The sequence below is a fragment of the Anser anser genome, assembly GCF_964211835.1.
Source record: "Anser anser genome assembly, chromosome: 13".
Classification (NCBI taxonomy): domain Eukaryota; kingdom Metazoa; phylum Chordata; class Aves; order Anseriformes; family Anatidae; genus Anser; species Anser anser.
The window spans coordinates 13127841-13155332 of record NC_139734.1 but is presented as its reverse complement, the minus strand read 5'-3'; the positions used below and the strand labels follow the sequence as shown (position 1 = coordinate 13155332).

The following is a 27492-nucleotide window of genomic DNA, read 5'->3' as shown; positions in this document are numbered from 1 at the left end:
CGCCATCTTCTTGTACGGCGCTGGGCGCCGCCATGTCGCCCCGCCGGGGGAAGGAGGAAGTTAACGCTTGGAGCCGCCGGCCCGCGTGGGGGCCGCCATCTTGCCGTACGGCCGCGCCGCGCGGGGGCTGCCATCTTGTGGCATGCGGCGGGCCGTCAGGGTGCGGCGCCATGGCCGCCGCTGCCAGCCGTTACCTGCAGGGCTGCGGCTGCAGGCACACGGGGCCTTTCAGCGCCGTGGCCGAGCTGCTCGGTAAGCACCGGGAGAGGAGCCTGGTGCCTTGCCGGCGGTGCCTTTGGGCTCGGTTTGTGTCGCTCACCCCCCGTACCCCGGCGGTGGGGGCATAGCTGTTGGAGCCCAGCCGCTCACCGGTGTCGCGGTGTCCCCCTGTGCTCCTGCCCTGTGGCTCTGGAGCAGCTCGGCCTCAGGGGGGGAAAAGATGTCCCTTGTCAGCAGTAGGGTTAGCGGGTGTGCTGCCCCTGCTTCCCCGGTGGTTGGGAGAGATGCGGTCGGAAACTGACCCGCTGGAATTGACCGGAGGGCAGGCAGGGTTTGGGAGGGAAGAGGGGCAATGTCCCGTACTGCTTCCAGCCTACGTACCGTACGTCTCACCACCCGTGGTTCTTCCTTCCCTAGACAGTGCTTCAGATCCCGGTGTGACAGCTAAGCTTCTCTGCATTGATGTCGTGAAGCTCAAGGGTCACCTTTGTTTAACTTTTACGGATAACGGGGCAGGAATGACTCCTCGCAAGCTCCACCACGTGCTCAGGTAACGAGCCACAAGCCCTCCCGCATCCAGCTGCTGGGCTGCATTCTCCCACCTGTCAGCATCGCCACTGGCCTTTGGCTTCCAGTTGTCAGCATCCAGCATAATGTGTGCACACGCAGGGAGGACGTTAGGTGCTACCTGTAGTGAAGAAAATAAGACAGAATAAGTGTTCTTCTGAAGTCAGTCACAGGACAGCAGAAATCTGTTTTTTTTCTTTTAACTGCCTCTTTCATGTTTTTTAAGAGGCTGTTGTGTTGCTGGCAGGTGCCCAGCCTGCACCTGAGGTCTCCCTTCTTGCTCTTCCGTCAGGGCCACTTCCATGTTCCTGGTGTCATCTACATCTGCAGCATCTCCTTCCTCTCCCATGTCTGTCAGAAGTGCCCATGTGGACAGGGATGTCTCGTGGTGGGGGGTGATCCTCATACCAACCATGGTTGTCTCCTGTCCCAGAACTGGTGCTGCTACAAAATGTCCTGGCTTTGATTTTCCTGTATGAGTTGCTCCTTTTCTAGCTTGCTTGGTAAAGCGTGGTCATTTCAGGGTTGGAAGTGGAGGGGTTAGGACCTGGTTCTTTATTTCTCTGACAATTTGATTTGATATAAACAAAACATGAGGGAGCAAAGCAGAGAAACTAACCTTTCTTGAAATGCAGCACACGCAAAGTCCATGGATCTTCAGAAAAGCAAATGGGTTTCAGGAAATAAACGAAAAAATCAGGCCATGTCCCCTTCCTGCCCTGTATTGTGTGGGAAGGAGGAAAGAAATGCCCTGGGCTTGGTAATTTTTTCTGTACTTGCCTGTGAATTGAAGTGGGGGAGGGTGACAGAAAGCTTCAGGAAACCTGAATGAGATACAGCAATAGCAGATGGAAGCTCCTTGCAAAACCTTTCTTCTTTGGTAAGAGAGCAGAAAGCTGGTGATAGTAAGAAGGCAGGGAGGGAGGCAAAGCATTAAAAGCTGCTCTGGGGCAAACATGTAGTGGTCTAGGTTGAGATGTGGCAGATCCACAAAATAACAGTCCACTCCTTCCTATGCTTTCAGCTTCGGTTTCACAGAGAAGGCTGAGAACAGAGACCACCCAACCTCTGGATTGAATGGAAATGGCTTCCAGTGTGGCTCCATGCGGCTGGGGAAGGATGCCATTGTGTTCACCAAGACTGGAGGGGCTCTCAGCGTGGGGCTCTTTTCCCAGACCTACCTGGAACTTGTACACGCTGAGGAAGTGATCGTCCCGCTGGTGCCATTCAGCCAACAGAACAGTATCCTTCCTGGCCGAGTGGCTGAGCTGCTGCTCTCATCCAAAGGGGCATGGGGGGGCAGCAGCACTGCCATGGTGTTTGGAGGGATGGGAGTAACTGTAACGGTGCTGTACCTGGAGAATCCGTGCAGCAGGCCTTGCTGTTAATACACTGCCATCCAATATCGTTCCCTTCTGCTTGGGCTGGAACTTGTCATGTGTCTGCCTGGGGGCATCTGCTGCTAACCTGGCTCCTGGCAAGCCATTGCAGTCCTGCTCCCAACCTGTGGACTATCTGTTTCGGTCCCTTTTCCCCCATACAGACCCATGTATGCATGCCCTGCCCAGGAGCTGTGCTCTCTGCTGCTTTTCTGCACCCATACTGGTGCTGCCTGGGGAATGCTAGCATATTTCTGGGCTGTGTTTCCTTCGTGTTAAAGGCATTTGATAATACACAGCTCTCCGGCACTGCTGGTACGGCCCTGCTTGTACGTTATCAGCTGGCATGGCGTTATTGCCATATGTCTGTGCCCTACCCTGCTTGATACTTGTGTTGATAACACAGCTTGATAAATTTTTTTCTTCAGAGCATCCTACTGTCATGTCTGTCCTGGCTCAGTCTTTGTCTAAGACCATCCTCCTGTAGTCTGCGTTGCGTCTCACGTCTCTGAGAAATAAGGCCTGTGGCAAGCTCTTTGTAGCTGATTTTTTATTTCTTTTTTGTCCCCCTGTGGCAGAAGGGGGATAGGTGGAGTGGGCAACTCTGTTCTCCTTGACCGTGTGGCTTCTAGAGAAAATAATTGTTACTGAAGACTCTCTGCTCAGCCTGAAGGCCATCCTGGAGCATACCCTGTTCAACACTCGTGAGGAGCTGCTGGCACAGTTCGATGACATTCCAGGCAAAAAGGGCACGCGCGTCCTCATCTGGAACATTCGCAGGTATGGGGCTGGGGTGCCCGGTGAGGCAGCAGTGCCCCCTAAGCATGGGGAAGAACTGATAGCAGAGGCAGCTTCTGGACAGTCCTTGGCCTGGGTGGTCTCGGGCTGCTTTCATCCAGTCTGGCCGCTGGAGGAACAACTGCAGGGGTTTCCCCCTTCTCCATCGGGATGACTGAGTGCTTGGGATGCCCCGCTGTGAGTCAGAGAGATGGCTCTAGTTGTCTGTCACACCTGTGCAATGGAAAACCCTCATTTTCTGTGTACCAAGACTGCTCTGAAGTGTTCTGCTTCTTTGGCGTTCTGCACTGACATGTCTAATTAAACAATTGACTAATGAGATCCGTGGGGCGTGTGAAATAAGCTGGTTTATCAGCTCCTCAGGAAATTCCCTTGGGACCCTGATACGGAAGAGCAGACTGGGGAGCTGATGACTGGAGAAGATTGTCCTTATTTTTGTGTCTGGTGTTTTTCAGAAATAAAGATGGGAAGCCGGAGCTGGATTTTGATACAGATAAGCACGATATTCGGTTAGCTGACTTCCTTGCAGACAGTGCAGAGATTCCAAGGAGAAAGGGGCTGCGCTCTCAGGAGAAGGTTCAAGAGTTTCCTGCCCTGGAAATGGAGTACTCGTTACGGGTAAGTTGATGAGGGCTGAAAGGGAGCAGGGTGGCCTTTCCCTGAGCTTGTTATGCACATGAGCTGCAAAAACCATGAAATCCAAACTAGATTTTGGGTTCACCTGGAAAAGATTACACAAGACTAGGATTCTGCTTCCTGTTGCGTTGTGCCGTCCCTTCTCCTAGGCATACTGCAGTATCTTGTACCTGAAGCCTTGTATGCAGATCATCCTGCGGCAGAAGAAGGTGAACACTCAGCTGATCACCAAAAGCTTGGCAAACACTGAACACGATTTATACAAGCCGAGATTCTCTGTATCCTTCCTGACGCCTTTTGGCATTGCTCCCTCAGTACATGGTGGCAGTTTACCCCAACATCATGGCTAGGCTCAGGCCTTGTCTAATGCATAGAGGAACTCGAGAGTTAAATGAATAGAGAGGCTGAATTATTTTCTTCTTCCCATCTCCTGGTCATCTTTGAGAAGCCAAGTCCTGATGTGAAGCTTAGAAGGGAGCTTTCAAAGCTGCTTTGACTGGAGCTGTGGATATCAGGCTGAGGGGTCAAGCTGCATGTCAGCCAGTTCCTGCCGTACCCCAAAGGTAATGTCCTGTGGTAGGGCAGAATGACACGGAGAAGGACTTGAGGCTTTTCCTGCCTGGTTAGTTCTGCTTTGAAAATACCTTCCAAAAGGTTGACGTGCTTTTGGAGAACAGTGCCCACAGAGCACAGACTATTATCCCCAAGTCAAAGCCAAGTGCAGAGAAAAATTTTCCCTTCAAATCTCTCCCAGAAAGAACTTTGCATATATTTTTTTTTCTTTTCACTTTGTTTTGAATTACGTCTGAGCATCTTTTACCCCCCTTCCTCCCACGTGCTTAACTGGTGGTTTGGGGTCCTGAATTTCTGTGCTTACATTAATATGAAAACATTGATCAAATATGAAAAGACTTTATTTGCTTAGATTCTCTACTTACATACTTGCTTCAAAGGCGCTTTGTCCTTGCATAACCAACGTGCGTGAAATAACGGCTCCTCACGATTTGGAGTTTAATATCTGCTGTGTACGTATGAAGTGGCATTGTATTGAAAAGCACACGATGACTGTGTACATTGCAAAGACATGAACTCTGACTTTAAGAAATAAGCAAAATAGAATGTATTTAGACAAAAAAAAAAGGATAGCTAAATATTTTAATCCTACTACCACAGTTCCCTATCCGAGAGCAGTCTGGAACGGAGTTCATGTAACAGCAGTCTGCTGAAGGTGAGCTCTTCCTTCTTTGATGGACTTTAGTGTCATTATTAGTTGTTAAGATTTCTGCAGCCCTGACTGAATGTGCTTATTTCGTTTTGTAAACACTGGTTGCTTATCTTTTAATAGCAAGTAAAATTACTAGTCATTAGTTATCTTGTTTGTGATTTCCTCAGAGGCAGCTTCCTTGCACAGATCTGCCTGTTCTATTATCAGGGCAATGTAAATGACTATCAGAGGTTTTATTAAAGCTATAACCAAAGCATATTTTGACTTGGCAGGAACAAAGTGACTCCACTCAGTACTGCTGTATCCAGCTCACCTTCAGTCAGTTACACTTGTTCTTATCTGATTGTTGGCCGCGTGCACGAGGTGGTTGTTGGTAGGCCGAGTGCTGTTTTCCTCCCGAGGAAAGGAGGTGGTGTGCTGAGGAATGCAGCGTGGGCTGCTCGATCCTGCAGCCTCTCTGGTGTGCTTCACTTATTCCTGCGGAACTCATGTGCATCTCCCCTACTTCTCCTCTGGGGCTTGTTGTTTCTTTCTTCCTTGACGTGTTTTCCCTCAGAGCGAAAGGGTGAAGATCACCTTTGGATTCAACTGCAAGAACAAAAACCACTATGGGATCATGATGTACCACAAGAACCGGCTCATCAGATCTTATGAGAAGGTGGGCTGCCAAAAGAAGGTGAGTGGCTAGTGTCTTTTAACCCTTTTTATATGGGAGAGGGGAAAAAAAAAGGCTTGAAAGCAGCCTTATATCTACTTTGCACAGTGTTCAGAGGTGAACTAAGGGGCCTGATGTCAGAGGCCATGTCCCTAGGATCAGATCAGTGTGTGTCTGGACAGCAGGTGGTTGTCCAGGTTTTAGTTAACTAGGAATGTCCAGCTGCTGTTTAATACTGCTGTGGCTGGAGGTGCTACCAGAGGACAGGCAGGCTTGCCTGTCTTCCAGGGTGGTCCCCAAATGGTGATCTGCTCTGGCAGGATAGCCTGCACCCCATCAGGAAGCTGTCTGGGAAGTACTGAGTTCTAGCTGTGGCCTTGCAGCAGTATCTCAGAGCTGTGGCACACCTTGGAGATGGTTCCATCGTAGCCTTGAAAGTTCTCATCTGTCAGTTAAACCAGCATGTGCTTTGCTTTCTGGAACAAAAAGCTCCAGTATATGCTCAAAATACCCTTATGGCATGGGGTTTGTACCTCATACATGCTGCTGGCCTACAAGACACAGGCCATGGTGTTGCCATCAACCTTTGTATCACAGGATTTGGGGCATCTGCACTCCTCAAAGGGCTACTTTCTTTTTTGTTGTGAGCAGAACTGGCTAAAGCAGCTCTTCCCCTTGGTTTCTGTCCCCCAATGCAGGGAGAAGGTGTAGGTGTGATTGGGGTAATTGAATGCGACTTCTTGAAACCAACACACAACAAACAGGACTTTGAAGAAAGCAAGGAGTACCGGTAAGACAGACCTTTGCCCCAGGGATGCTGCTTGGAGAGGGCTTTTCTGTGATACAGCCTTTGTTCTGAGCACTGCACGTGTTCTTAGGTCTGGTTATTCTGAAGTAGCTCCAAATTAGACCATTTTTACTTTCTCTATTATGCCTAGAGATCATGGAGAATTTTGTCCTGGAAGTCTGGTGCAAACATAGAGCCCTGGGTTGAGGAAAGGACACAGTGTCTGTGTTCCGTCAGGTCTGGCATCCATGCTTGTTCCCCCACAAGAGTCCAGCCTTGCAATTGGACTCTGTTTGGAACACAATAGAGTCGAGTGGAGTCAGTGATCATGTTCACTTTAGCAGAGCTGCCCAATCTAGGAGCAGACCTCCAAAGTCAAAAAAATAAAGTTGGAAGCTTTCAGGGAGCCTCCAGTAAAGGGGTGCAACAGAAGGAGGCGACATCCTCCCTCTGGGCACCAGCCCCTGCTCTCCTAGGGTTGCAGCACTTTGGGAAGTGCTGCGCCTGGGGAAGGGGACTTGTGGCAACTAAAGCTTGTGACAACTTTAAGCAAGACGGGGGCAGAACAGGCCAAAGTAGGTTTGTGCAGAACTAATTGGGGTGGGTCTAGCCAGGCCTCCTTAGTTGCAGAGGTGTGGAATGGCCATTTGATGCAGTCTAGCATGTTTGTGCTACCCGCAGGTTTGTGGCCAGAGGGACTGGCTCCCCATGTGCTGTGCAGCCCGTGGGTCCCCAGGCAGGCCAGGTTTTGCTCTGGTTTTCATGGGAGGTGTATGTGACTTTGAATACCAAAACTGACACACCCCAGAGAGGATCAGGAAGGGTTTGAGGCAGTGGAGCAGCTCTTGGGGATGGCCTGACATTTTTTATGGTGATATTGGCCCATTTTTGGCAAGTGTGGGGTGGGTGACAAAGTAGGGTCAACCTAAAACCTGGAATTGCAAGTCTGAATCAAGACCTTGGGGAAGGGGGTTGTGTTTGCCCTGGTTCTTCCTTGTTCTGCCCATTGTGCCAGTGGGATTAGTCCGACTTCTTATGGAGTTCTTCCTTCCAGACGGGTGATCTCTGTGCTGGGACAGAAACTCAACAACTATTGGAAAGCAAAGATGCAACAGATGAACTTGGAAAACATGGATGCAGCTTGTGTAATAGCGTAAGGACCAGCTTGCCACTGCTCTGACCTTTTCCAGCATTAAAAGCCCAATGTTCTCCTCAGCCAGCGCGGGATGGGGATGTGTCACCCAGAGGGACAGAGGCTGTGAGGGGGTGACTGGACCCCTCCTTCCTATAGGGAACTGAAATGTGAACCTGGGGAGTTAGGCCCTGTGGTTACTGGGGGGATACCACACCCTGGGCAGGCTGTCCATGGGAGAGCAGAGGCGTGCTGGCTGCCCCAGACCATTCCAGGTGCTGTGCTGGCATTGCCTTGGGATCAATGCTCGTTCTGAGCAGCCTTTCCTGGTGTTTGTTCTGCACTTGAGATACTCAGACCGAGTGTTGGTTTTTGCAGAGACAGACCAGACCAGATATGGGTACAATGTGAAGAGTGTCTGAAGTGGAGGAAGCTCCCTGACAGAACTGACCTTACATCGTTTCCAGAAAAGTGGTTTTGTCATCTCCATCCACTCCACAAATACAGGTAAGGGACTCGCAGGTTGAATCCTGAGTGACTTTTCTCCATGCCATCATGCATCTTTGAAATACAAATGGTTTCTGTCAAATGCACGAGTTCCTGCTTTCCCTCCACATACCTGTGAATATACGTATTTTTTAAAACAGACGGTGTTAGAATAGGAACCTATTTCAGTACATGCTTGCTGTGGTCACTGTGTGATCTCTTTTTCCTGATGCATTTAAAATGAGACTGAGCAGCGGAAGCTGGCCATTTAAATTAAAAGCACTTCTGTAGGAGTGGGTGGGTTTTAGTTAAATGTACTGATTGAATTACAGCCAAATGTTAAACCCGCTAATAACAAAATATGGTTTCTCGTTGAGATCTGCTGACCTATTGGAAGATAAAAAAAGCTTCGCCTCCTTGCTAAGGATATCAGCTAAAGTGCTAAGCAGAAAGAACTGATAGACTTGGGACTGAGACCAACTGTCTAGATTTTACTGAAGGAGAATCCTTTCCTCTGATGAACAAATTCTGGAGTGCAACCAGTTTAAATAGCTGAACTGCCTTTATCCATTGAAATTTGGCATTCAACAAAGATAAATAAGATAGCCTTCATAATACTGTTATGGAAATCATTTGGCTTTGGAGCCAAAGAGGGTAAGTTTTTATGGCATAGGAAGTAGATAATAAAGCCGCTTTTCAACAGAGAAAGCTAATAAAGGAGTGGCTCCGTTTAAAGCTGCTTGATACATTAAAAGTCTGTGATCTGGGAGAGGAAGCAGCATAGATTACAGATTTGAGACAGTTCTTTGTCAAGCCATACAAATGGACTGTGGGATTTGTGAGTACCTTCAGAACGACCTGGTTCAAGTGAGCAATCACACAGCAAGGTACTGGCAGAGCAGAGCAGGCAAGTAAGTTACTGTGGAAGGAGTAATTAGGATTGCCTCGGTGTACAGATCATTTCTAAATTAGCGTTACCGTCTGAGGAGGGAGACCTAAGAATGTGTTTAACAGTTCAGTGGAAGCATCTGTGCACTACTTGTGACTGTCACAAAAGTGATGCTTACATTTATTTTTGTTGGCTTTGAAAATCTGTGTATGCAGAATTTGTACCCTTTGCTTCAGGACTTCATTTGCTTCCCTGCAAATGCTTAGTGGTGCACAGAGGGAACTTTCCTGTTGTCCCGTGGCTCGTGACTGTGACAGTTTCTCTCCTTTGAAGCAGCTGGTATTAGTGGTCTACGCTGCCCACACTGGCTGTGATGCATTTCTCTGTCAGCTCGAAACCAAAGCAGAACTGGCTGGCATACTGTATAGTGGGCTGAACTCCATCTCGTAGTCTGTACTTTATTGCTCTTCATTTATGTTACTTTGTGACTCAAGTGGCTCTTTTCCATTTAGCGTTTCAGCACAGAAGCATTTAACTTCTTCAGTTATTCTCTTGATCCTCTTTTATCTGAAATCCTAAAGGATTAGCGATGTTGCTGAGCTGTCCAAAGAGCGGAGATTTTTGATGGGTGAGGGGAGTCAACCTGTTCTTTCACACACTCAAATATGGTTGACTGGTTGACTGCTCTTGTAGAAGCTGTTTGGTGCCCGAGGAACTGGAACACAGTGATGAGAACAGCCCCAGATACAGACAGAAATGCAGGAAGCGGTGAGTATTATCCAGTTCTACTTTGCAGCTCAGCTACCTTGAGCAAGAAGTGGGGAAAGGGAGGCATTGGGTGTCCCTTATGCAGCAGTGGCACATGGTTCTAATGTAGGAGATGTCTGCTGCGTTCCTCCTCTATCCCATTCTCCTGGCAAAAGAACGTTGTACTCCTCAGTATGACAGCAAGAAGAAACTTGCTTTTTTCCCTTCTGTGTTCTAGGGAGCAGAGTGGAGAGAAAAAGAGAAGGTCATCATTGTCTGAGGAGAGTGTGGAACAGCAGGTGAGGCAGGTGGGAGAAGGCTGCAAGAACCAGCACAGGGAAAGCCTTTGTGCTTGATGCTCTAGGGCTTGGCAGGTTCTTACCCCTGCCCTGCTGTTGTTCGCATTCCCCCAACAGGAGAGACACGAACACATGATGTTGGAGCATCGTATAAAATGAGACCTTAATTTTTATCCGCCTACAGCTTAGAAGTGCTTCGAACTCTTAACAGTAACAGGGACCAAGGCAGTTCCTGACCCTGTCCTGCCACTCCTGTCTGGAAGAGGAGAAAAAGAGCAGAAAGCTTCCTGCTGCTGTTTCTGGGGTTGCAGGACAGGTTCTGTGTGGCCTCCTCTCCTGTTTTCAGGTTAACTGGTTACATAAAGACTCTGGTGTTTTGAATTTTCAGGAGAACTGTCTTTCGGACACGACTGCCCAGAATGGGTTCTCCGGGCAGCTCTGGACACTGCAGCATGCGATCAGGTTGGCCATCCTGTAGGGACAGCTCCCTCCCAGCACTCACCATAGTGTCCAGATGCCTTCCTGTAGCCCTGCAGCTCCAGCCTTGTCCCTCTGTGTGCCGTCTTCCCAAAGACACCTTCATGTCACATGCCTTCAGTTCTCCATACCTTCATGTCTTTTTCTCAGTTCGTTGGAAAGGGCAAACCTGGTAAGGACAGGGGATTTCTCTTCCTCCTTCCCACAAACCATTTTTCTGCTGTGCACCATCTCTAATCAACTTGCCTAGTGCAGACCACATAAGTAAATGAGAGTTTGTTCGCTGTCATAGAGAGTCTGCCCTGATTTGAGCCTTGGAGGGTTTCTGGGAGTAACTCTGTCCTCACTCACGTTTGTCGCCTCTTCCATGTTGTAGCATCCGGTTCTTCCTTCTCTGCTTTGCTCACGTTTCCTCCATGACATGGTAATTTCATGTTATTCCAGGTGCATGGATGTAGAGGCAGTGTGTCTGTTGCGTGTTTGTCTGTAATAAGCATGAAAGCTCTCACTGCACAGCAGCAAGTGCTTTGTCAAAGCACAGAGGAACTAACACGCTGTTCCCAGATCGAGGAGATACGCTTCTGCAGCCTGAAACACCACCTGTGCTTCCATGGTACCGGGCAGCGGGGTGGCAAGGGAGCGGGCATTACTTTGCGGCCAGTGACTGCATATATTCGTCGTGAGTCAGTTAACTGCAAGGAGGCCAGGTCGCAGCTGGCAGAGCTCCTTGGAGTGGTGTCTGTTGGGAACAAGACCGGCCCCTCGTAGCCAAATGGATATTAGAGGGACTGGAAACTGATCCTTCCTGGCTGAGTCCCAAGGATCATTGTTGCTGGGGTGTATTGATTTTAGTACCTGCCTGGGGGAACCTGCTCAGAAGGGCCTTGGTTGTCTCACTGTGCGTCTTTCCTCTCGGCTAAGTTTTGGTTTCCCCCAGTGCAGCTGATGTATCGAGGGCTGTTGTTTTACACTCCTCAAAGTTCATTTCTTCCCCAGGTGTCACCCCCTGCATCAGTGTCATTGCCTGCTAAAGCCAGCAGTTTCACCGGGAAGCTGGAGCCTGAGGAAAAGGACGCTCATGGGACTGCTGCCTTTTCCCTTCCTCTCAAAAAGATAACTGCAGTCCAGGGAGAGGATGGACCTTGGGAGCGAGACAGCTGCTTAACGGCAGGGTAAGTGGTAATAGGTTGCATGCTTCTGCCCCACCCGTGTTCTTTCTTCTGCCCACGTGTTGGGATCCATTCTGAGGTCAGCGTGGAAGGTCTTGGTGAGGTGCAGTTTGTTGGAAGTAGTGCGCTGGCCAGAGCCAGTGGATCTGTCCTTATCTGTCCTCCCTTACTGGGAGACTGGTTTGCAGGGCTCAAACGCTCCTTCATCCTCCTGTATCCCCACAGAGAAGGTGAGCAGGGAGGAACTGAGGGAGGATCAAATTGATGGTTTTAAATCCTCCAAGTTTCAGCTCAGCCAGTGGCCTGTCCATGTCGGTGTTAACACCTTCACACCCCTTGGACTTAAATTAACTTCCATCGTTACAGTTCTCCAGCCCCATGGTCAGTCTGAATGGCAGCTGATGTGACTGCCAGAGCCAGAGCATTCAGCTCTAGGAATCGCTCTGTACAGAGGATGTTTCTATCCAAGGGAAGCTGAAGACCACGTGGCTTCCAGTACGAAAGAAGGTTTCTGGAGAAAATAATTTCTCTAAGTCCCACATTCTCTTCAAGTATTTTTTTTGAGATATGGTTTATTTATTTGTATATTTTCGAATTATCTTCCTTACCCCCTCCCGTGCTGTTTGTAATTCTGTAAGTGCTGACACTTAGTGCACTTCAGGAGGGAGCAATGTGGCCTTTTTCCCACACGGTGGCACTGCCAGCCTGCCTCTGCCCCAGGTGGCAGCCTGGCCGAGGGGCAGCCTCGCCACCTCCCGCATTTCTCCCTGTACGGCCTCTGGGCTGCATCAGGGCAGTGCCTTGGGGCTGCTGGGGTATTTTTAGAGAATGGATGCGATGCGCTGAAGTGGACCCTCACATTACTCCCGCTCTCTGTGGGATCGTTTGCACGTGATGCAGCTGGTTGGTGTATCGCGGATCCGGCTGGCCTGATGCTTTTCTGTGCTGGGATCTCTGGGAGGGAGAGGCCCAGTAGATCATACCAGGTTTTAAAACATTGTTTGATAATAGTCCTGCTCATCACTAGCTGACTCAGAGTAGTAATTCTCAAAGCTGCCTCTCATTGTGGGGCCAAACACCTGCTGCTACTCCAGTTACTCCTGTCTTAGCTATTCCCTGGCCCCTCTTGTCTCTCCACTGCTGTCACATTGAACTGTTTTTTCCAGGCAAGCTCTCCAGAGCACCTCTAACAAGCTCTACCAACATCTTTGCGCTCCAACCCTGCTCACGTCTTCCAACATCCCTTTTACCCTCCACTCTGCTTTTTTCTGAGCTCCTCCTTGTGTCCACATTACCTGTCCTGTCATCTGTTTGCCCAGCGCTGTTGGGAATCCACCAGAGGGCCTGGGACGTATCACAGACTCGCGAATAGACTGGCCTTTACCTTCCTGAATTTGGCTGTTACAAACAGGTCAGGCATCTGAGGCTCTGACAGGTGCAAGGTCTGGTTGGGTTTGTGGACAAACATGCTCCAAATGATTTTATAGCTGAAGAAACGTAGAGTGGCAGCCCATTGGGAACAGACCTGCCTGGCATGTGAAATGAAATGCGTTTGGCAAATGAATTTCAGATAGGACGTTTCGCACATTTCTGAATTGCTTTTTCCAGGGACCGCAGGCCAACCCCACTGCTGTCTCAGATGGGGGACGGGCAGTGGGGCTGGGTGGTGGGGAGCCAGGATCCTTCAGCTCCGTAGGCCTGATGTGTCCCCTGCATGAAGTGGGCATGACAGCTGCTAGTTGTAAGGGCAGAGAGGGAGTGTGAGGAGCAGCATGGTATGAAAGACAGATACCACGAGTTTTCCTTAGCAGCGATGCCTTGTACTGGGCAGCAAACACCTGGCCAGGAGGAGGATTGATCCCCACAGTCAGGAGCTTGATAGTGTGCTACAGTTGCAGCAGCTACTGAGGTCAGCTGTGCTGTGAATTGGAGACACTCCTGCCTGCTCTCACCCCCATTTTTTTGTTTTCCAGAAAATCCAAGTTGACCAAAAAAGAAGAAATATTGGAGAAGTCTGAGAACATAGTGGTGGTTTCACCCCCAGACCTGACTTCTCCTAGCCCCCATTCTTCCTCTCTTCAGAAGAGCTTTGTGTTACCTCATCGAGAAAGGGAAAACCTTTTGTGCAGAAAACAGGAGGATGTGAATGTAGGTGGCAGCTTGCACACTTGTGTACTTGAAGAGCAGCTGGGCACCAGCCTTGCTAACAGTGTGTCACGCTGGGAGCGATGCTGCCTTAAGGCATTGCCCAGTAGCTCAGCAGAAGGTAAGAAGAAGACTGGTGTGATCCAAAGGGGGCAGAAAGAGCAAATGCCAAAATTGAAAGCAAAAAGACAGCCTGCAGACATGAGTGTTTGTGTAAATGCATGCAGGAGCACAAAGGACATAGAAAAGAAACCTTTTGTGCCAGTTGTCAGTGTTTTGAAGGCTACTACGGGCAGTGGAGCTCCCATTCAGCTCTGCCCTTTTGGATGGAAGCAGGAACTTCACAAATTAAAGGTGGAGAAAGCCCCACACCTCAGTGATGGAGACAGAGGAGGAGAAGAATTGCAGGTCCTCAACACCCAGGAGCAGGAGGGTATAACAGAGCAGGAGGATGTGAGAAGAGCAGCGGAGAATACCTCTGTGGAACTGAAGAACATTTCTGCAGAGAGGGATTTGCTTCGGTGCAAGGTAACGAATATGCAGCTGTGTATCCCTGCTGGTTGGGAGGGTTTCGGAGAAGGTGGGTCAAAGAGGAGTGAGGAGGAGACATGACGTCTGCATAAAGAATGCATTGGGCTTTGTCCTTGATTTGCTGACTCTTAGCTCTTCCTTCGGGCCTGGCAAAACTCATTTTATCTTGCTGATTGATACCATTCCTGTGCATGCACCCTCCTCACATTTCAGGTGGAGGAAACTGAGCATGAGAAGTGTTGCCTGAAAACAGAATTATTGAAAAGCCAAAAGGAACTGGCAACGCTCAGACCTCAGAAGGTGGAAGGCTTGTACTGGGGCAAAAACCACATGGGTTACTGCCAAGCTGAGCTGCAGGAGCTGAAAGCAAAGCTGGCGAGGTCCACAGAGGAGAAGGCTGAGCTGATGGAGAGACTCAAGGATACAGAGATGCACTTAGAGGCGCTCAAGGAGGCACAGGTTTCCTGCAGGGGCCCAGAGAAAGACGATGTGAAGAGGTCAGAACAGTGGGCTGGCTGTTTGGCGGTCCCCATCATCCCTAACGTGGGGGGAGAGGGCAGGAGTAACCATGGGCTGCCATTTCCATGGGGCACTGCTGCCCTGATACTCATCACGCTGTGTAGGTAGCGGGATTACAGCTGAGGATCCTGCTGCTGTGAGGAGGCAGAATCAGCAGATGGATCCACGTAATTTGATGAGGCTTCAAAGATGCCTTACAGAAAAGTGCTTTGTCCGTGCAGTGTCAGCGCTACACTGTGGCACACTGTTGCTGGATCCCTCCCACAGTGTTGGGTCTGTAATGGAGATAATTATGGGATGGAGCTGGAAACCCCAGCGCTGGTGGTACTCCTAGCAGGGAAGGTGGCAGCTGTGTGTGTGATGGGAGGTATCGGATCCAGGCGCTCACCTCTGACTCCTCTCTTGGCTTTTCTCTCGCCCACAGTGTTACGGAGAGACTTAAGAACCTGCGTAGGAACGTGAGCTGGCTTCTCTCGCTCATCCTCCCCCACTTGGAGCTCCGGAATATTGACTTTGAGTCAGATCAGGTGGATGAGGTCTTGCAGACCATACTGGAGGCAAACCGCACGCAGGAGTAGCCATCTCTCTGCTGCCGCTGGGCCTTTTGCGCATCACCAATAAACCCCTGGTTTCTTCACTCGTGCTCTAGGTGGTCATTCTGGTGGGGCGGGAGGTCCTGTTCCTCAGCCTCCCCTGCTCTGACAGGACCTGCTTTCTGCTCTCTGTCGCCGGAGGCTGGGTTTCCCCGGGGGCTGGGAACCCGGGGGTGCTGTGAGCCGTGGGGATGGAGCAGGCAGGGCTCTGAGCACGGTTAGCGGTCGGACACTGCGGGGGGGCAGCGTGATGGCGAGCTTCTGGGCCCTTGCGCTCGGGGAGGCGGCCTCGAGTCCGCGCTCTTCATCAGCCCACGCAGCAGCTAAACTGGGTCCCTGCCTGCGTATTCCTCCCGAGTGCATCTGTTTGTTTGTTAAATAATGTAGCAACACAAGGTTCCTCGAACTAAATTTATCTCCGTATGTAGCTATGGGAACAGTCGGTGGCATGGCGACGCTGGGGTGTGCAGTCAGATCTGCGAGGCTCCGGGCTAGCGTGGCTAAGGCAGCTTCTTTCCGCAGTAGCTGTCCTGTGGGGGGAGCTTCTCCTTTAAACTTTCTTTTCAGGCCTGCTTTCTTGGCTTTTTAGCCAGCTGCACGTCCATCCTTTTGGCTCAGGGAATGCAGACGAACATGATGCAGACATCGGTTTTGAGAGCAGCCAGGTACGACGCAGGAGAAGGGTCACACGGACCAAAGGATGCTGTAGCTCCCTGTCCTGCCTCCAGCAGGCTTCAGAGGAAGAAAATAAGGGCAAACGCATGTGGCAGTCTGTCAGTATTGTTCAAGCCTGTATTTATCTCCAGTTGAGAAGCTTCCCAAATCAAATCTGGTTTCCTGCAGGTATGAAATGACTGGCGTAAAGGAGCTGAGGAGAACCCCTCTCAAATTCCCGCATCCCCTGTTCTGGCTGAAGGACACATCCTTCTTGGGCACGTTCTCTTGGTGGGCCTGGAGGACAGGGTGTGTGTGTGTGTGGCCAGCACAGCTTTGCTCTTCTGACATGACTTAAGCCCTTCATTTATCCTGCGAAGGCGTGAGACCACATGACAGAAACTGCTCCGGTGGTGTCACCAGTCATGTGGGTTGTGTCGCCTGAAAGTCAGGAGTTGAGCAACCCGGCTGTGTGCACACAGCGTGCCTCATCCTGTGTGCTGAGGACCTTGCTGCCGCCTTTTCCCCTGTGGCTGGGCTTGCATGCAGTACTGCACCACTGACTTTCGCTGTTGCTGGTGCAGGCAGAAAGGACGTTATCAATACAACTGTGGGTTTTTTTTTCTGCGGTCTGTAGGTACTGTGCCTGTGTCTACAATTTTTGATTTCCTGTCCTTCTGTTTGAATCCTGCTCTGTTTCTAGCTCATGTTTCTAGATCTCAGATCTGCGTCTATGAGCTCTCTTGACATTTTCAGATTGAGCTGTCTGCTGTGTTTTCAGGTCAGTACTGCAGGTGGTAACACTTGAGTTTGAAGGTAGCTCCCTTATCTCCCTCCATTCATGGTTTGAAGGCAGCGTTTCTTATCTCCATTTATGTTTGCTTTTTTTTTTTTGTTTTGACATCTTGCCAGCTGGTCCTCAAACCACAGGATAACACCCCCATGGCATTTAATTTTCAACAGAGCTATTGAAGAGATCAAATCTCCACCGGGATATCACAATGAATTGAAGTTCCCTTTCACAGCGTTTGGGACACTTGCATGAATTTTACAGTTGCGTGGAGTACAGTTTTGCATAGCCAGGGAGATCGTGGGGAGCTGTCATGCTTCTGGCCATGCTGGGAAGTTTTATACCATAAGCTAGTCATCCTTTGAATCATCTGCCGTGGGAAGGGGAAGAGACGGAGCTTTATTTTCTTCTCCAAAGCTGCTGCTAAAGCAGGAAATGTCTACACCTCCACTAGGCTTGATCTCCACATGTGTTAGCTAGTAATCTTAGTTGCTGCTGCTCTTTGCATCTTTTTTATTCCATCCCATTATAGCTAGCTCTGGGATCTGAAGCTTATCCCCAATACTACTTGACCTTACTTCTTTACGAGATTATTTACAGACATCCCCGACGTTTGTCCTGCCTCGTGCAGCTGTACCCTGTCTCCAGGATCTTGGCTGCTGCCGTGGTGGGAGCCGTGGCAGAGCCTGAACAACTCAGGGCTGCTCCTGTTTAATTCCTGCTACCCAGGGAACGGCGACCGTACTTGCATGACACACACAAATAAGGCGCTTGGGCGTTAGCGATAGGAATGAGCTTTTCTGAATGAGGAGGTGGTGAGTAAAGGGCAGCTTTGATGCAAGCATCGATCGGCAGAGATCCGTGCGCCTACAGAAATGTTTAACAGCTTGTGAACAGTTAGCGGGTTTCGTATTCTTACCTCTGCGTCTCGCATTACCAGCAAGGCAAAATACAGGCTCTCTACAGTAATACGTGGGTCTTTGACATTTCTTGAGCTGGTTTGTTTTTCTCGGAGTAAAGAAATAACACAGAAAGCGGCTGCGCGATGGATCATTTCCTAAATGGGTATAACTTGGCAAACAGTACAGCTGTTTGTTTTCCTTAGATAAGCTGATATCAAAGTACCTGATTTTGAAACTTGGCACTTGTCTCCTGCATCTCTGAAAGCACACCGAGCAGCGCCCGTGCCAAAAGCTCGCGATGCCGTAATGGTTTGGGGGAATTAAGTTGTGTAGTGAAGATAAATACTTATTGCGGGTGAGGAGGTCAGTAAAGCATCTCCAAAGATAAGACCACTTGGCAAAGCTTTCTCCTCCTAGAGCTCTCCAGGTCCTCCCTATCAGTACCATGCCGTGTCTCATGAAGCCTTGGAGCTGCGGCAGGCAGCCCTGGCAAGGCTCAGTGGAGGAACCCAGCCTGTCCTCCTGCACCGCGTGGGAGGCGTGCAGGTGCCCTGCTGCAGCCTCGGAGCGGTGCGAGGAGCCGGGGAAGAGCAGGGCTGCGTTTCCCCTCGGCTCGCGCTGCCGCGAGCAGTGCGGCTTGCTCCATCCCACCCGGGAGCTGGGAGTCTTAGCGCTGTGTTTCGTGGGCAGCTTCCCTCTGTTTTACAAAGATTTCCCATGGGGAGGGGTAGCTGCGCTCAGGGACAGCCGAGGATAAGCTTGTCTCTTCGGACATGACGGAGCTGCCATCGGAGTGCCTGAGGGCACGATTATTCCTTTTGGCAGACTTTTACTCAGCCAGAAGTCCCAAAGCTGGGGGAATTAGCTGCACCTGCCTGTGACCTGTGCAGTAACAGCTGTCTGCAGCTGCAGACTTACGAGCCAGGGGCGTATATGGGATGCTAGGCACTGTATGGTGCGCTTGGGAGGGAGGCTACTTCAGTTCTGGGGAGCAGGCTGTAAGGCACAGCAAGACCCTTGTGTGCAAACAGGCCCTGGGACATTTTACCTGCTTCGGCAGGGGGTTTGGACCCGACGATCTCTTGAGGTCCCCTCCAACCCCTACAATTCTGTGATTCTGATCCTGTGATTCTGCCGAGGGCTTGGCTTGGGAGCAGGGGCCGTTGCCCTTGTTGAGGAACGCAACAAGGGGACAGTCCCCAGCCCTGCGGTGCCCGCTCTCCTTGCCTTGAAAAGGAGAAGTTAATTATTCCTGCCATCTGCCGCCTCTTATCTGTGCCCCCTGCCCCAGATGCCGAGATGGAGAGAGCAGCCTTCGCAGCCTGGCACCACCGTAGCAGTGAGGTGGGTTGGGAAGAGCAGGAGGCCAATGAGGAAGTGTGCAACGGCAGGAAAGGTAGGGCTGATCAGAGATTAATCGATCTCTCCCCTGCACTCTGACAGCTGTCCCCTGGCCTCTGCTGCAGCCAGGGGAAAATTGAAAGGCAAAGGGCAGCGTGGTCTTCCCAGTACAGCCTTACTGGAACAGCTCAAAGGGTGTGGGAGCATCAAGGTTGGGGAGCCAGTGGTGGCCTCAGCTCTGCAATGCCTGCAGACCTCTTGGGTGTCTGTGGCTTGGAAGAGCTCTCTTCTTGCTTCCACCCACCCCATAAAAGGAAAAGGGCTGAAAATTTGGGTAATAATACATCCGTTGTAGCAATCTTGGGAGTGTCTGCCAGGTGTAGCTGGTGTTGTGGGACTTTGCTCTGATGACCTAAAGAAACTTAGAGGTCTTCTAGGGAAACAAGTTCAGTGTAGTCATGCTGTTCTGTGACGTGGGTTTTGTCCTGGTTTTAGCCTCTTTTAGCAAGCTGGACATCCCAGAAATAGAGACGGTATTGCAAGTTCTGTGAAAAAAGGCACCTGCTCAAGGAAAGATTAGTTCCCCGGTGTGGGAAAAGCTTCTTTGAAGCACACCCTTCCTTTGAAATCCTGAGCAGAGGCAAGAGGCAGCCCCGGGGCCAGTGAAGCCTCCGTGGTTCCTGTGCTTCTAGGGTGACTTCCAGGGTCATGCAGCGCGGCTGAGAGCCTGGAGGGGCTCGGCTGCCTCTCGGGCTGGGTGTCTCCGAGGTACAGACCTAGAAGTTACCTGCAGAAGTTACCTAGAAGTAACCTACAGGTTAGCAGCTGCCAAAATAGGGGTGCCCCTGGACTGCAGCCCTCAAATGTCCCGGTGTATCCTGAGCATGGGGACAACAGGCTTGCTTGGGATGACTCTGCGGCCTGGTTAACGTGGTTGCAGCTCGGTTTGTTCGTGTAAAGGTTTAGGACCCTCTGGCCTCGCTCTCTTCCTTGCAGCACGCCGCTGGTTAACCAGAGGTGGGCAGTGGAGCTGCCCAGGGTGCGGCACAACTTCTCTTCAACTCTCCAGGCGCTTCCCAGTTCTCCAGGATGGATTTTGTCTGGAGATGAGTCTGCTTTCCCTGGAACAGGCTGCCCAGTGAAGCTACTCCATCCCTGGAGGTGTCCAAGACCAGGTTGGACGAGGCCCTGGGCAACCTGATCTGGTGGGTGCCATCCCTGCCATGGCAGGGGGCTGGGACTGGGTGGGCTTGGCGGTCCCTTCCGACCCAAGCCATCCTGTGATTCTGCGATATTTCTGTAAGGTCCCTGGTGTAGCTTCTATTTACACTCCTGTACAAGTGTTTCTTGCTGATAAAGCTTGTTTTGCTGGCTCAGTTGATGTAGGCTGCACTGATAAAGATTGTTGCTGCTGCAGATTGCATGTGTGCTGGCTTTGCTGAGATTGCTAACCTGGAACTCTTCTAGGGTAGATTAGACTTAAATTATGGAAAAATGTGATTATGATATTAATGTAATGCCATGAAGATCGAACCTCTGTGTCCTTTTCATGAGTCTAATACCTGATTTTTCAAGGTAAACAGTTTTTATAGCTCTCCTGATAAATTTCTGAGTTGTTTTTCGACCTCAACCAGGAAAGTGCTTTCTAGGAGCCTGCTCTGGTGCACCCAAAGGTCCACTTCCCCTCTGTGTCGTGGAGTTTGTTCCGCCTTGCTTACCTCATATTTTTCTGTCAAGAGCAAAAGATCCTTTAAGGCTCCTCTGAAAGCTCACTTTTCAGAACATGGGTAGCCGTGAGGCGCAGGACCGGCTTTTCCTCCGACTGAAGGTGTTCCCTGAGGAGGAGCTGGTTCCTCACCAACCCTCACCCGCAAAGCCTCCTGCTAAAACCAGAAGAGCCGGGCACCACCGGCCTCACCTCGGTGTCCCAGCTCTGTGGCTCTAGCCAAGGCTGTCCCCGAGGTTTTGGGAGGGCAGGAAGCCTTTGGAGGTGAGGTACGAGTGCCGTTGCTGCCGAGGGGCCGGGAGGCAGCTGGGGAAGGAGGAGGGCAGAGGAATGCGGAGGCCGTCTCCAAGTGCCTCGGCCCATCAGGAACTTGGCCTCAATTTTCTTCCCCTCCCTTCTCTCCTCTCTGCGTGCTTCCCTGGGTTGCACTGGGGGGAGAGACGGTCTCCCCCAGCACCTAGCCCCATACTCCTTAGAGAGCCTCCGTGAATTATTTGCTGCTTCGGATCCGCTGTCCCGGGAGGGAAGGAGGCAGGTGCGGGGTGGCAGAAGGAGCTAACCTCCGGCTGCCTGGAGGGCTCCTTGGTGCTGGGGGATCCTGCCAGGGCTGTCCCTTTTAGTAAGTGCTTCGTGTGCTGCGGGATGCCCGGGGAAGGCGGCATCACCTGCATCTGTCCCCAAGGCAGGGGGGAGCTCTGTGCTGCTCGGGGGCTGCCTGCAGAAGGCTTGGGGCCGAGCGAGTGTCCTTCTGAGGAGGAAGTTAGGAAAGAGTGACGTGCTTGAAAACCACACTTCTTGCGACTGGCCTGGGAGGTTGCAGCCCGTGGCCCAGGTGTGGCTGCAGGCTTGTGTGCTGGGCGTTTATAGTGCCTCTATTGCTTCAGAAGATAAGGGCATGTTAATACTTTATTGCCCCCCTTCTTTATTTGAGGCACCGTCCGGAGCCGCAGCTCTTGCTCGTTTTGCACCCCCGGCCCCTGTGACCCCGGGTCTCCTTCCCCAGGGCAGCACCGAGCAGCTCAGCTGGGCACGCGCTCTGTGCCCCGGCCGTGGGGAGCGGGGGAATGGCCTGTGCCGTGAAATCGCCGTGGTCCCTGATAGTGAGCATCTTCCTCGGGGAGAAGGGGAGAAAGCGTGACTCACGCTGTTATCGGCAGCGTGTTAGCCCCGCGGGTAAACACGGTTTCACTGGCGCAAGGTTAATGGTGACGTCTCAGTGGGGAACCCGGTGCCCTCCTCGCCGGGACCTAATCTAAATCGTTTTATGGGGGGCTGGCGGGTGAACTGAAACCCCCGTGGGCGCAGGGGTTATCGCGCCTCTGGCAGTGGGATGCAGGACCGACGGGCATCGGAGCTGGCACGGAGTTAAAACGCACTCATTCCTCCGCGACGGGCTGCCTGAGCCCTCCTCTGCATCTCCCCTGCCCTGGCACACGTGGCGCTGCTCGGTGCCGCCGGCAGCCCGCACCCGGACCCTCGCCAGCTGCGGGGCTGCAGCTGCACAGTGCCCAAGGGCTGCGTGGGGAGGGCTCGGCCCTGCCTCCCCATCCCAAACCAGCCCCTGCAAGGACCCCTGGGCTCAGAACCCGCCTGCGAGACCCCGCCGTGTTTTATTTGTCTCCTGTAAGACCCGGAGCAAGGGATGGGGCTCCCTGTGCGTGACGGACGCCAGGCAGGGCAGCACAGCCCCACCACAGCCCGCCCTGCCAAATGAGACACTGGGGGGGCTCCTGGCCCCCTGGTGCCGGAGGAAAGCTCAGTCACAGCCTAGCTAGAAACACAGATTTATTGCGACATCAGTTTGTAATCAGCACTGCACCCCTACCCGCCTCCCGCAGGGATTCAGGGCCCCCGGGGGTGCCCCGGTCCCCCCCCCCAACCCCTCCGTGGCCAGCGGCTGAGCCCTGGGGGCACGGGGTGGCTGTCCCTGCTGGGGCTGGGGGCTGCGGGGCTGGGGGCTGCGGCCCTGGGTGCGCTTCCAGCCAGCCCACGGGGGCAGCTCCTGCGGGCCGGCGGCACCGAGGCGGGAACAGAAGCCAGATTCGGGGTCCTTCGCTGCCAGCTGGGGTTTGTGAGCAGTCAAGGTGACCAGAGTCAGTGAGTCAAACCCCCAAGCACGCACGCATGAAGGAGAGGGCTGAGCAGGGGAGGTGCCGCCGCGTCCCCTCCTCTCGCCACCTTCCCTCACTGCCAGCCCAGGCGTTCGGGGGAGCTGGGAGAGGAGCCAGGCAGGGGCCCCGCCGCCGCTACACGTATCCCGTCAGGTTGTAGGAGTTGAACTCGCTCTTGGTCTTCTGCGTCGGGCTGACGGAGGGCCGGGGGCTCTTGCTCGCCAGCAGCCGGGATGGGTAGGCGTTCGAGTAGGTGACCGGCGGGTCCCGCGAAGGGCAGGAGGCGCAGAGGATGAAGCCGCCGACGAGGGAGAGCAAGGAGGAGATGATGCCCAAGTAAAGAGCCTCCCCCATCTCGTACTTGGTGCTGTCGGGGAGGATGGGGTTGTAGAAGTCCCGCAGCACCACGTGGATGTTCCACACCAGCGGAATGAAGCTGAGCAGCCCCCCGAGGACAAAGACCACGCCACCCGCCACCGCCACGCGGTCCTTGCCCGGCGAGCCCTGGCCGAAGATGGTGCACCGCATGCCGGCCACGGCCAGGAGGCAGGCGAGGGAGGAGACGGCGCAGGAGCTCACCATCAGGGCCTGGGCCGCCTGCACGTCGGAGGGCAGGTTGAGCATGGAGCTGTAGATGTCGCACTGCGTGATGCCCGTGCTGTACGTGGCGCACTCCATCCACAGCCCCTTGGTGAAGCTCATGGCCGTCACGATGCTGGAGCCGATGTAGGAGCTGATCTTCCAGCTGGGCAGCAGCGTGGTCGTCAGCGTGCCCACGTAGCCCAGGAAGGCGATGGCGTAGCCCGCCAGCTGGAGCCCCATGGACACCATGGTGGGGCCGGGCGTCGCCTCTCCCTGCCGCACGCTTACCTTCCCATGGCCCTGCTGGCGGCTGCTCTCCCCGGGCCGTGCCTTCGCCCCGCTCCCCTGGGCGCCAGTTTTGTGCGGGCCCCGCGCGTGGGTGGGAGCAGGGGGGAGGAGAGGTTACCTGCAAGAGTGGAGAGCAATCCCTCCCCGATTAACGATTGACCCGAGCCTGCGGAGACGCGCCAAGCACCCTTTCGCCTCTGTTATCTTCCCAGGCGAGCTTCAGAGGCACAGCAGCGCCGCCCGGGCAGGACGCCAAAGCTCTCCCCGGTGCCGCGGCCGTGGGCAGGGATGGGGAGCGCGCCCGGCCCCGCGGGGCCATCTCCCACGGGAGCAGGAGGTGCAAGGGCAGGGAGAGCGGCGTGTCCCGGTGCGAGCCTCCCCAGCTGCCTCTCCCTGCCCCCCGTGTTGTACGGGACGGAAATATTTCTCTGCTGCTACGCGCGCCTCGAGCTGCTTTTGTAAGCTCAGCTAATCCTTATCTTCCGCTGTCCGGAGGGAAAAAGCCAAAAAGCTGCAGCTGCGTGCGGTGTGTTTGGGACCTGGCGGTGGCGATTTGGGAGCTGACCCCCGAGGCTTCCCCACCGGAGGAAGGGGGTTGCTCCTGTTCCCGTCGGGGCTCGCTTAAGGCTCCTGCTGCTGCCTACCTGCCCTGCGCTCCAGCGGGGCTGGGACAAGAGGATGCGCTCTCTTGAGGCCGAACTTCGGCTGCCAGCTTTTCCATGGCACGGTGACAGGGAGGAATGGCAGGTGCCGGTGACACCTGTGTCCCCAGGAGAGCCCAGAGGCCCGCAGAGGACAGAAACGCATCGGGCACAGCAGGGGTGACCCGCCCTGCAGCGGGGTGCAGCCTGTGCTCCCCACGGGGGTGCTGGTGCCGCGGTGGGAGTTTCTGCCCCTCTGCTGCCTCCGGCCCCGACTCGGAGCGGGCAGCGGGGGTTTGGCAGGCGCGGGTTTGTTTTCCCTTCGCCTTGTTTCAAAATTCCCCCTGGTGCGGTTCTTGCGAAACGCCAAACCGCACGGTGCCGCCCGGCCACTGGCCTCCCGCCCTGGGAAAGTTGCCGGCTGAGGGCGCAGCCCCTGCAGCACCTCAGATGTCTGCTACCAAAGTTCCCTGACTTCTGTCTCCTTTCCCAGGCACTAACCAGCCCCTCTGCTCGATCTTAGGGCTGCCGCTGCTAAATTAGCACCCGGGGCCCTCGGGGGCTGGCAAACTGAGGCAGGCGAGGGCTCCGTACTTACCGAGGCGGCTGGAGATGCGGCGGCGCGGGGCCGAGGGAGGCTGCAGGCGTGCGGGACCGGAGGAGGCTCAGCGGGGCAGGGCGAGCGGCTGGGGATCCGGGGATCAGGGACTGCGAACTGTTCGCGGCGGCTTTGCAAAATCCATCCGCAAATCTCAGCCCGGATCAGAAGCTTATTGTAGATCAGAATTAAACCCTTTCGGCATCAGGAAGGATTGGGGAGCTGGGCCGCCTTGTTTTGCTCGTTTTCTATTAATTATCAGGGTGGGCGTTTGCCTAAGTGGCTTGGGGTGCCAGGCTGCGGGGGGCTCGTGGCGCGGGGGGGAGCGAAGGGAGCCGAGCGAGGAGGAGGAGCAGCTGCAGAAATAAAGCCAAATTCCTCCCTCGCCCTGCATCTCCGCGGGCTCCTGGGAACCTTCACCTTTGGCGGCGATGCCCGGCTGGCGGGGGGCACATCGGGGCCGTCGCTGCCTGCGGGGCTCAGCAGCCCCCGGGAGCTGGCGTGGCAAGAGGAGAGCAGCTGGAGCCCGAGCGGGCGTGGGGCAGTGCAGCGGGCAGGGGGCGAGGTGCCCCGCGGCGCCCCGGCACCCGCAGCGACGGGCAGCCGCGCCGTTCTCATCTTGTGCCCGAGTCTGAGCCGGGCCGGGCTGCGTGCCCGCTGCTGGCAGGTTGAACCCCCCGGCCCTGCTCGTCCTCTGCGGGGTTTGTTATCACAAGGCTCCTGGCCCAAATGAGGAGCAAATGGGGACGGTAATGAGGGCTGCGCTCGCGCCGTGCCCCCTCCCGCTCCCCGGCTGCCGCAGATGGAGAGGGGCAGGGAGGGCCCCCGGTGACAAATTGCACTCGGAGCCAGGCCAGGTCCGGCCGGTGTTTGGACACTGGCAGAGCTACAGCAGCGACCATTTGCTATTTTCTTTCCTTGTCCCAAAGTGAAACTCTCCCAGGACCGCGAGGTGACCTGACCGCCGGCAGCACCTTGCCTCGAGTGCCCGGGCAGGGGCATTACAGGGGGTCAGGACACGTGGTGGTGCCAGGGGGGTACGAACCCGGGCAGGACCGTTTCATCCCCCGCCATCCATCTTCCCCCTGTCCCCTCCTGAGCATCCCTTCACCCCGCTCCTGGTTGCTCTGTGCTCAGCACCGCTGCAGCCCGTCACGCTGCCCCCACCGTGCCCATCGCATGCCACCCTGGTGCCCCAGCGCCCCCGAGCCCTTCCCAAATCCCCTCTCCCTTATGCAAATGGCCACGAAGAGCACTTAATCATCCTCGTTAATTGTCTCTGCCCTCCTCCGTTGCCCCCCTGGTGCCCCTGGTGATTTTCTCACAAACGGTGTCTGACTTTTCCCTTCTGTGTTTTGCTTTTCCACCGGAGATCCCAGCACCCCGCTCCCGGTCCCCCCCCAACCCTCTGTTTACACAACTGGGACAAATTTCACACCCCGGGGACTGCTGCCCCCAGCCCCGCGCTCCCCTGCCCTGAAGAATTTGCGAGTCCCTGGCCGGGGCAGGGCTATAAAGGCGTCCTCGCCGAGGGCCCGCAGCCTCGGAAGGGACACACCGCTGCCCGCATGGAAGCTGCTGCCTGCCGCCTGCCTCCCCGCTCTCTCCCGGTGCCTCCCGGTGCTCGCCCGGCCCCGGGGCTGGAGCAGAGGGGAAGGTACCTCGGGTGCCGCGGGGCGGGGGGTCTCGGGGCGGGTGGGCTCCGGCTGGCTTTGGGCGAAGGCTGCGCTGCTCCTGGCTCGGGTGGGGACCCCAGCACCGGGGGTGCAGAGCCAGCGCGGCCACCGCGACCAACCCGCTGTCCTCACCCAGGCCCCTGCCTCTCTGGAGACCGTGGCTGCCCCGAGAGGAGGAGGAGGCGACCGGGCGGCAGCGGGGACGGACGGACGCTGTGAGTTTTGGGCTCCCTGCTGGGGCTCCCCTTTTCCCGCCGGCAGGGTTGGGGGTCCACGTTGGGCAGAAAAAACAGCCTTTGGCCCCACGCTCCTTCACCCCTGTGTCCCCCGAGGGTGCCCGCACCCTGCCATCCCTTCTGCCCCACGGCAGCACTGGCTGGAGCCTGCGTGGGGGTGGCCGTGTCTGTGGGGAGAGGGGGGTGAGAAGGGGCCACCCTCGGCGCCCACGTCCCCCAGCACATCGCCTCGCCGGGGCAGTGCCAGCCGCGGCGAACACAGCTGCTCTGTGGGGGCCTCAAAGGGCCGCCTGTTCCCGGCCCGGCGGGCATTCCTCAGGGGGTTAGCGGGACGCCTGGGCACAGCGGGGGAGATTACTCTGGCAAAAGGCCCTTGTCTGGGGTTTAGATGCCAGCTTCCTTTTGCGGGGGCGCAGGGACCTAAATCCTGACGGCAGAGGAGCGAGGAAAAGCAGGGCTGGGAGGAGCCCGGCCCCTCAGGGACTCTGCACAGGGGCTGTGGGGTCTGTAAGGGGTAATCCTGCACTGGTGGGCGAGAGACGGGAGAAATGCCCCTGCTGCCACCCGCCCTGCCGGAGCGCCACGGCAGCAGGAGGGGGCAGCAGCAGCCCCGGGGCAGCTCCCACCCCGGCTCCGTCTCCTCAGGCCCAGCCTCGCGACGTGGCGGAAGCGTCGAGGGACGGCAACCCCAGCA

General features: G+C 54.4%; 2 protein-coding genes across 4 annotated transcripts; one reads left to right on the top strand and one right to left on the bottom strand.

Annotated features, from left to right (window-relative positions):
- Nucleotides 1–32: 32 nt before the first annotated feature.
- MORC4 (MORC family CW-type zinc finger 4) lies at nucleotides 33–20057 on the top strand (the record flags this gene model as incomplete). Of its 3 annotated transcripts, none has more annotated exons than XM_083796767.1 (16): nucleotides 33–252; nucleotides 637–769; nucleotides 1811–2028; nucleotides 2798–2945; nucleotides 3419–3581; nucleotides 3749–3877; nucleotides 5381–5500; nucleotides 6178–6269; nucleotides 7321–7419; nucleotides 7777–7905; nucleotides 9467–9541; nucleotides 9759–9819; nucleotides 11293–11468; nucleotides 13439–14138; nucleotides 14355–14638; nucleotides 15085–20057. In XM_083796767.1, the coding sequence occupies 16 exons, from the start codon at nucleotides 33–35 to the stop codon at nucleotides 15236–15238; spliced, it is 2901 nt and encodes a 966-aa protein (XP_083652893.1). In that variant the 3' UTR covers nucleotides 15239–20057. The 3 variants fall into 3 exon arrangements, with proteins under 3 accessions (XP_083652893.1, XP_083652892.1, XP_083652894.1); XM_083796766.1 differs by having other exon boundaries at nucleotides 9759–9828; XM_083796768.1 differs by lacking the exon at nucleotides 14355–14638 and having other exon boundaries at nucleotides 9759–9828; nucleotides 15085–15249.
- A 2381-nt stretch (nucleotides 20058–22438) lies between these two features.
- Nucleotides 22439–25105, bottom strand: CLDN2 (claudin 2). Its single transcript, XM_083796779.1, has one exon. It carries the CDS (start codon nucleotides 23606–23608, stop codon nucleotides 22913–22915), a length of 696 nt encoding a protein of 231 aa, XP_083652905.1. The 5' UTR covers nucleotides 23609–25105; the 3' UTR covers nucleotides 22439–22912.
- Nucleotides 25106–27492: the final 2387 nt, after the last annotated feature.

Excerpts from the sequence above, each read along its gene's own strand:
- CLDN2 (XM_083796779.1), bottom strand. The coding sequence starts at position 23,608 with ATGGTGTCCATGGGGCTCCAGCTGGCGGGCTACGCCATCGCCTTCCTG.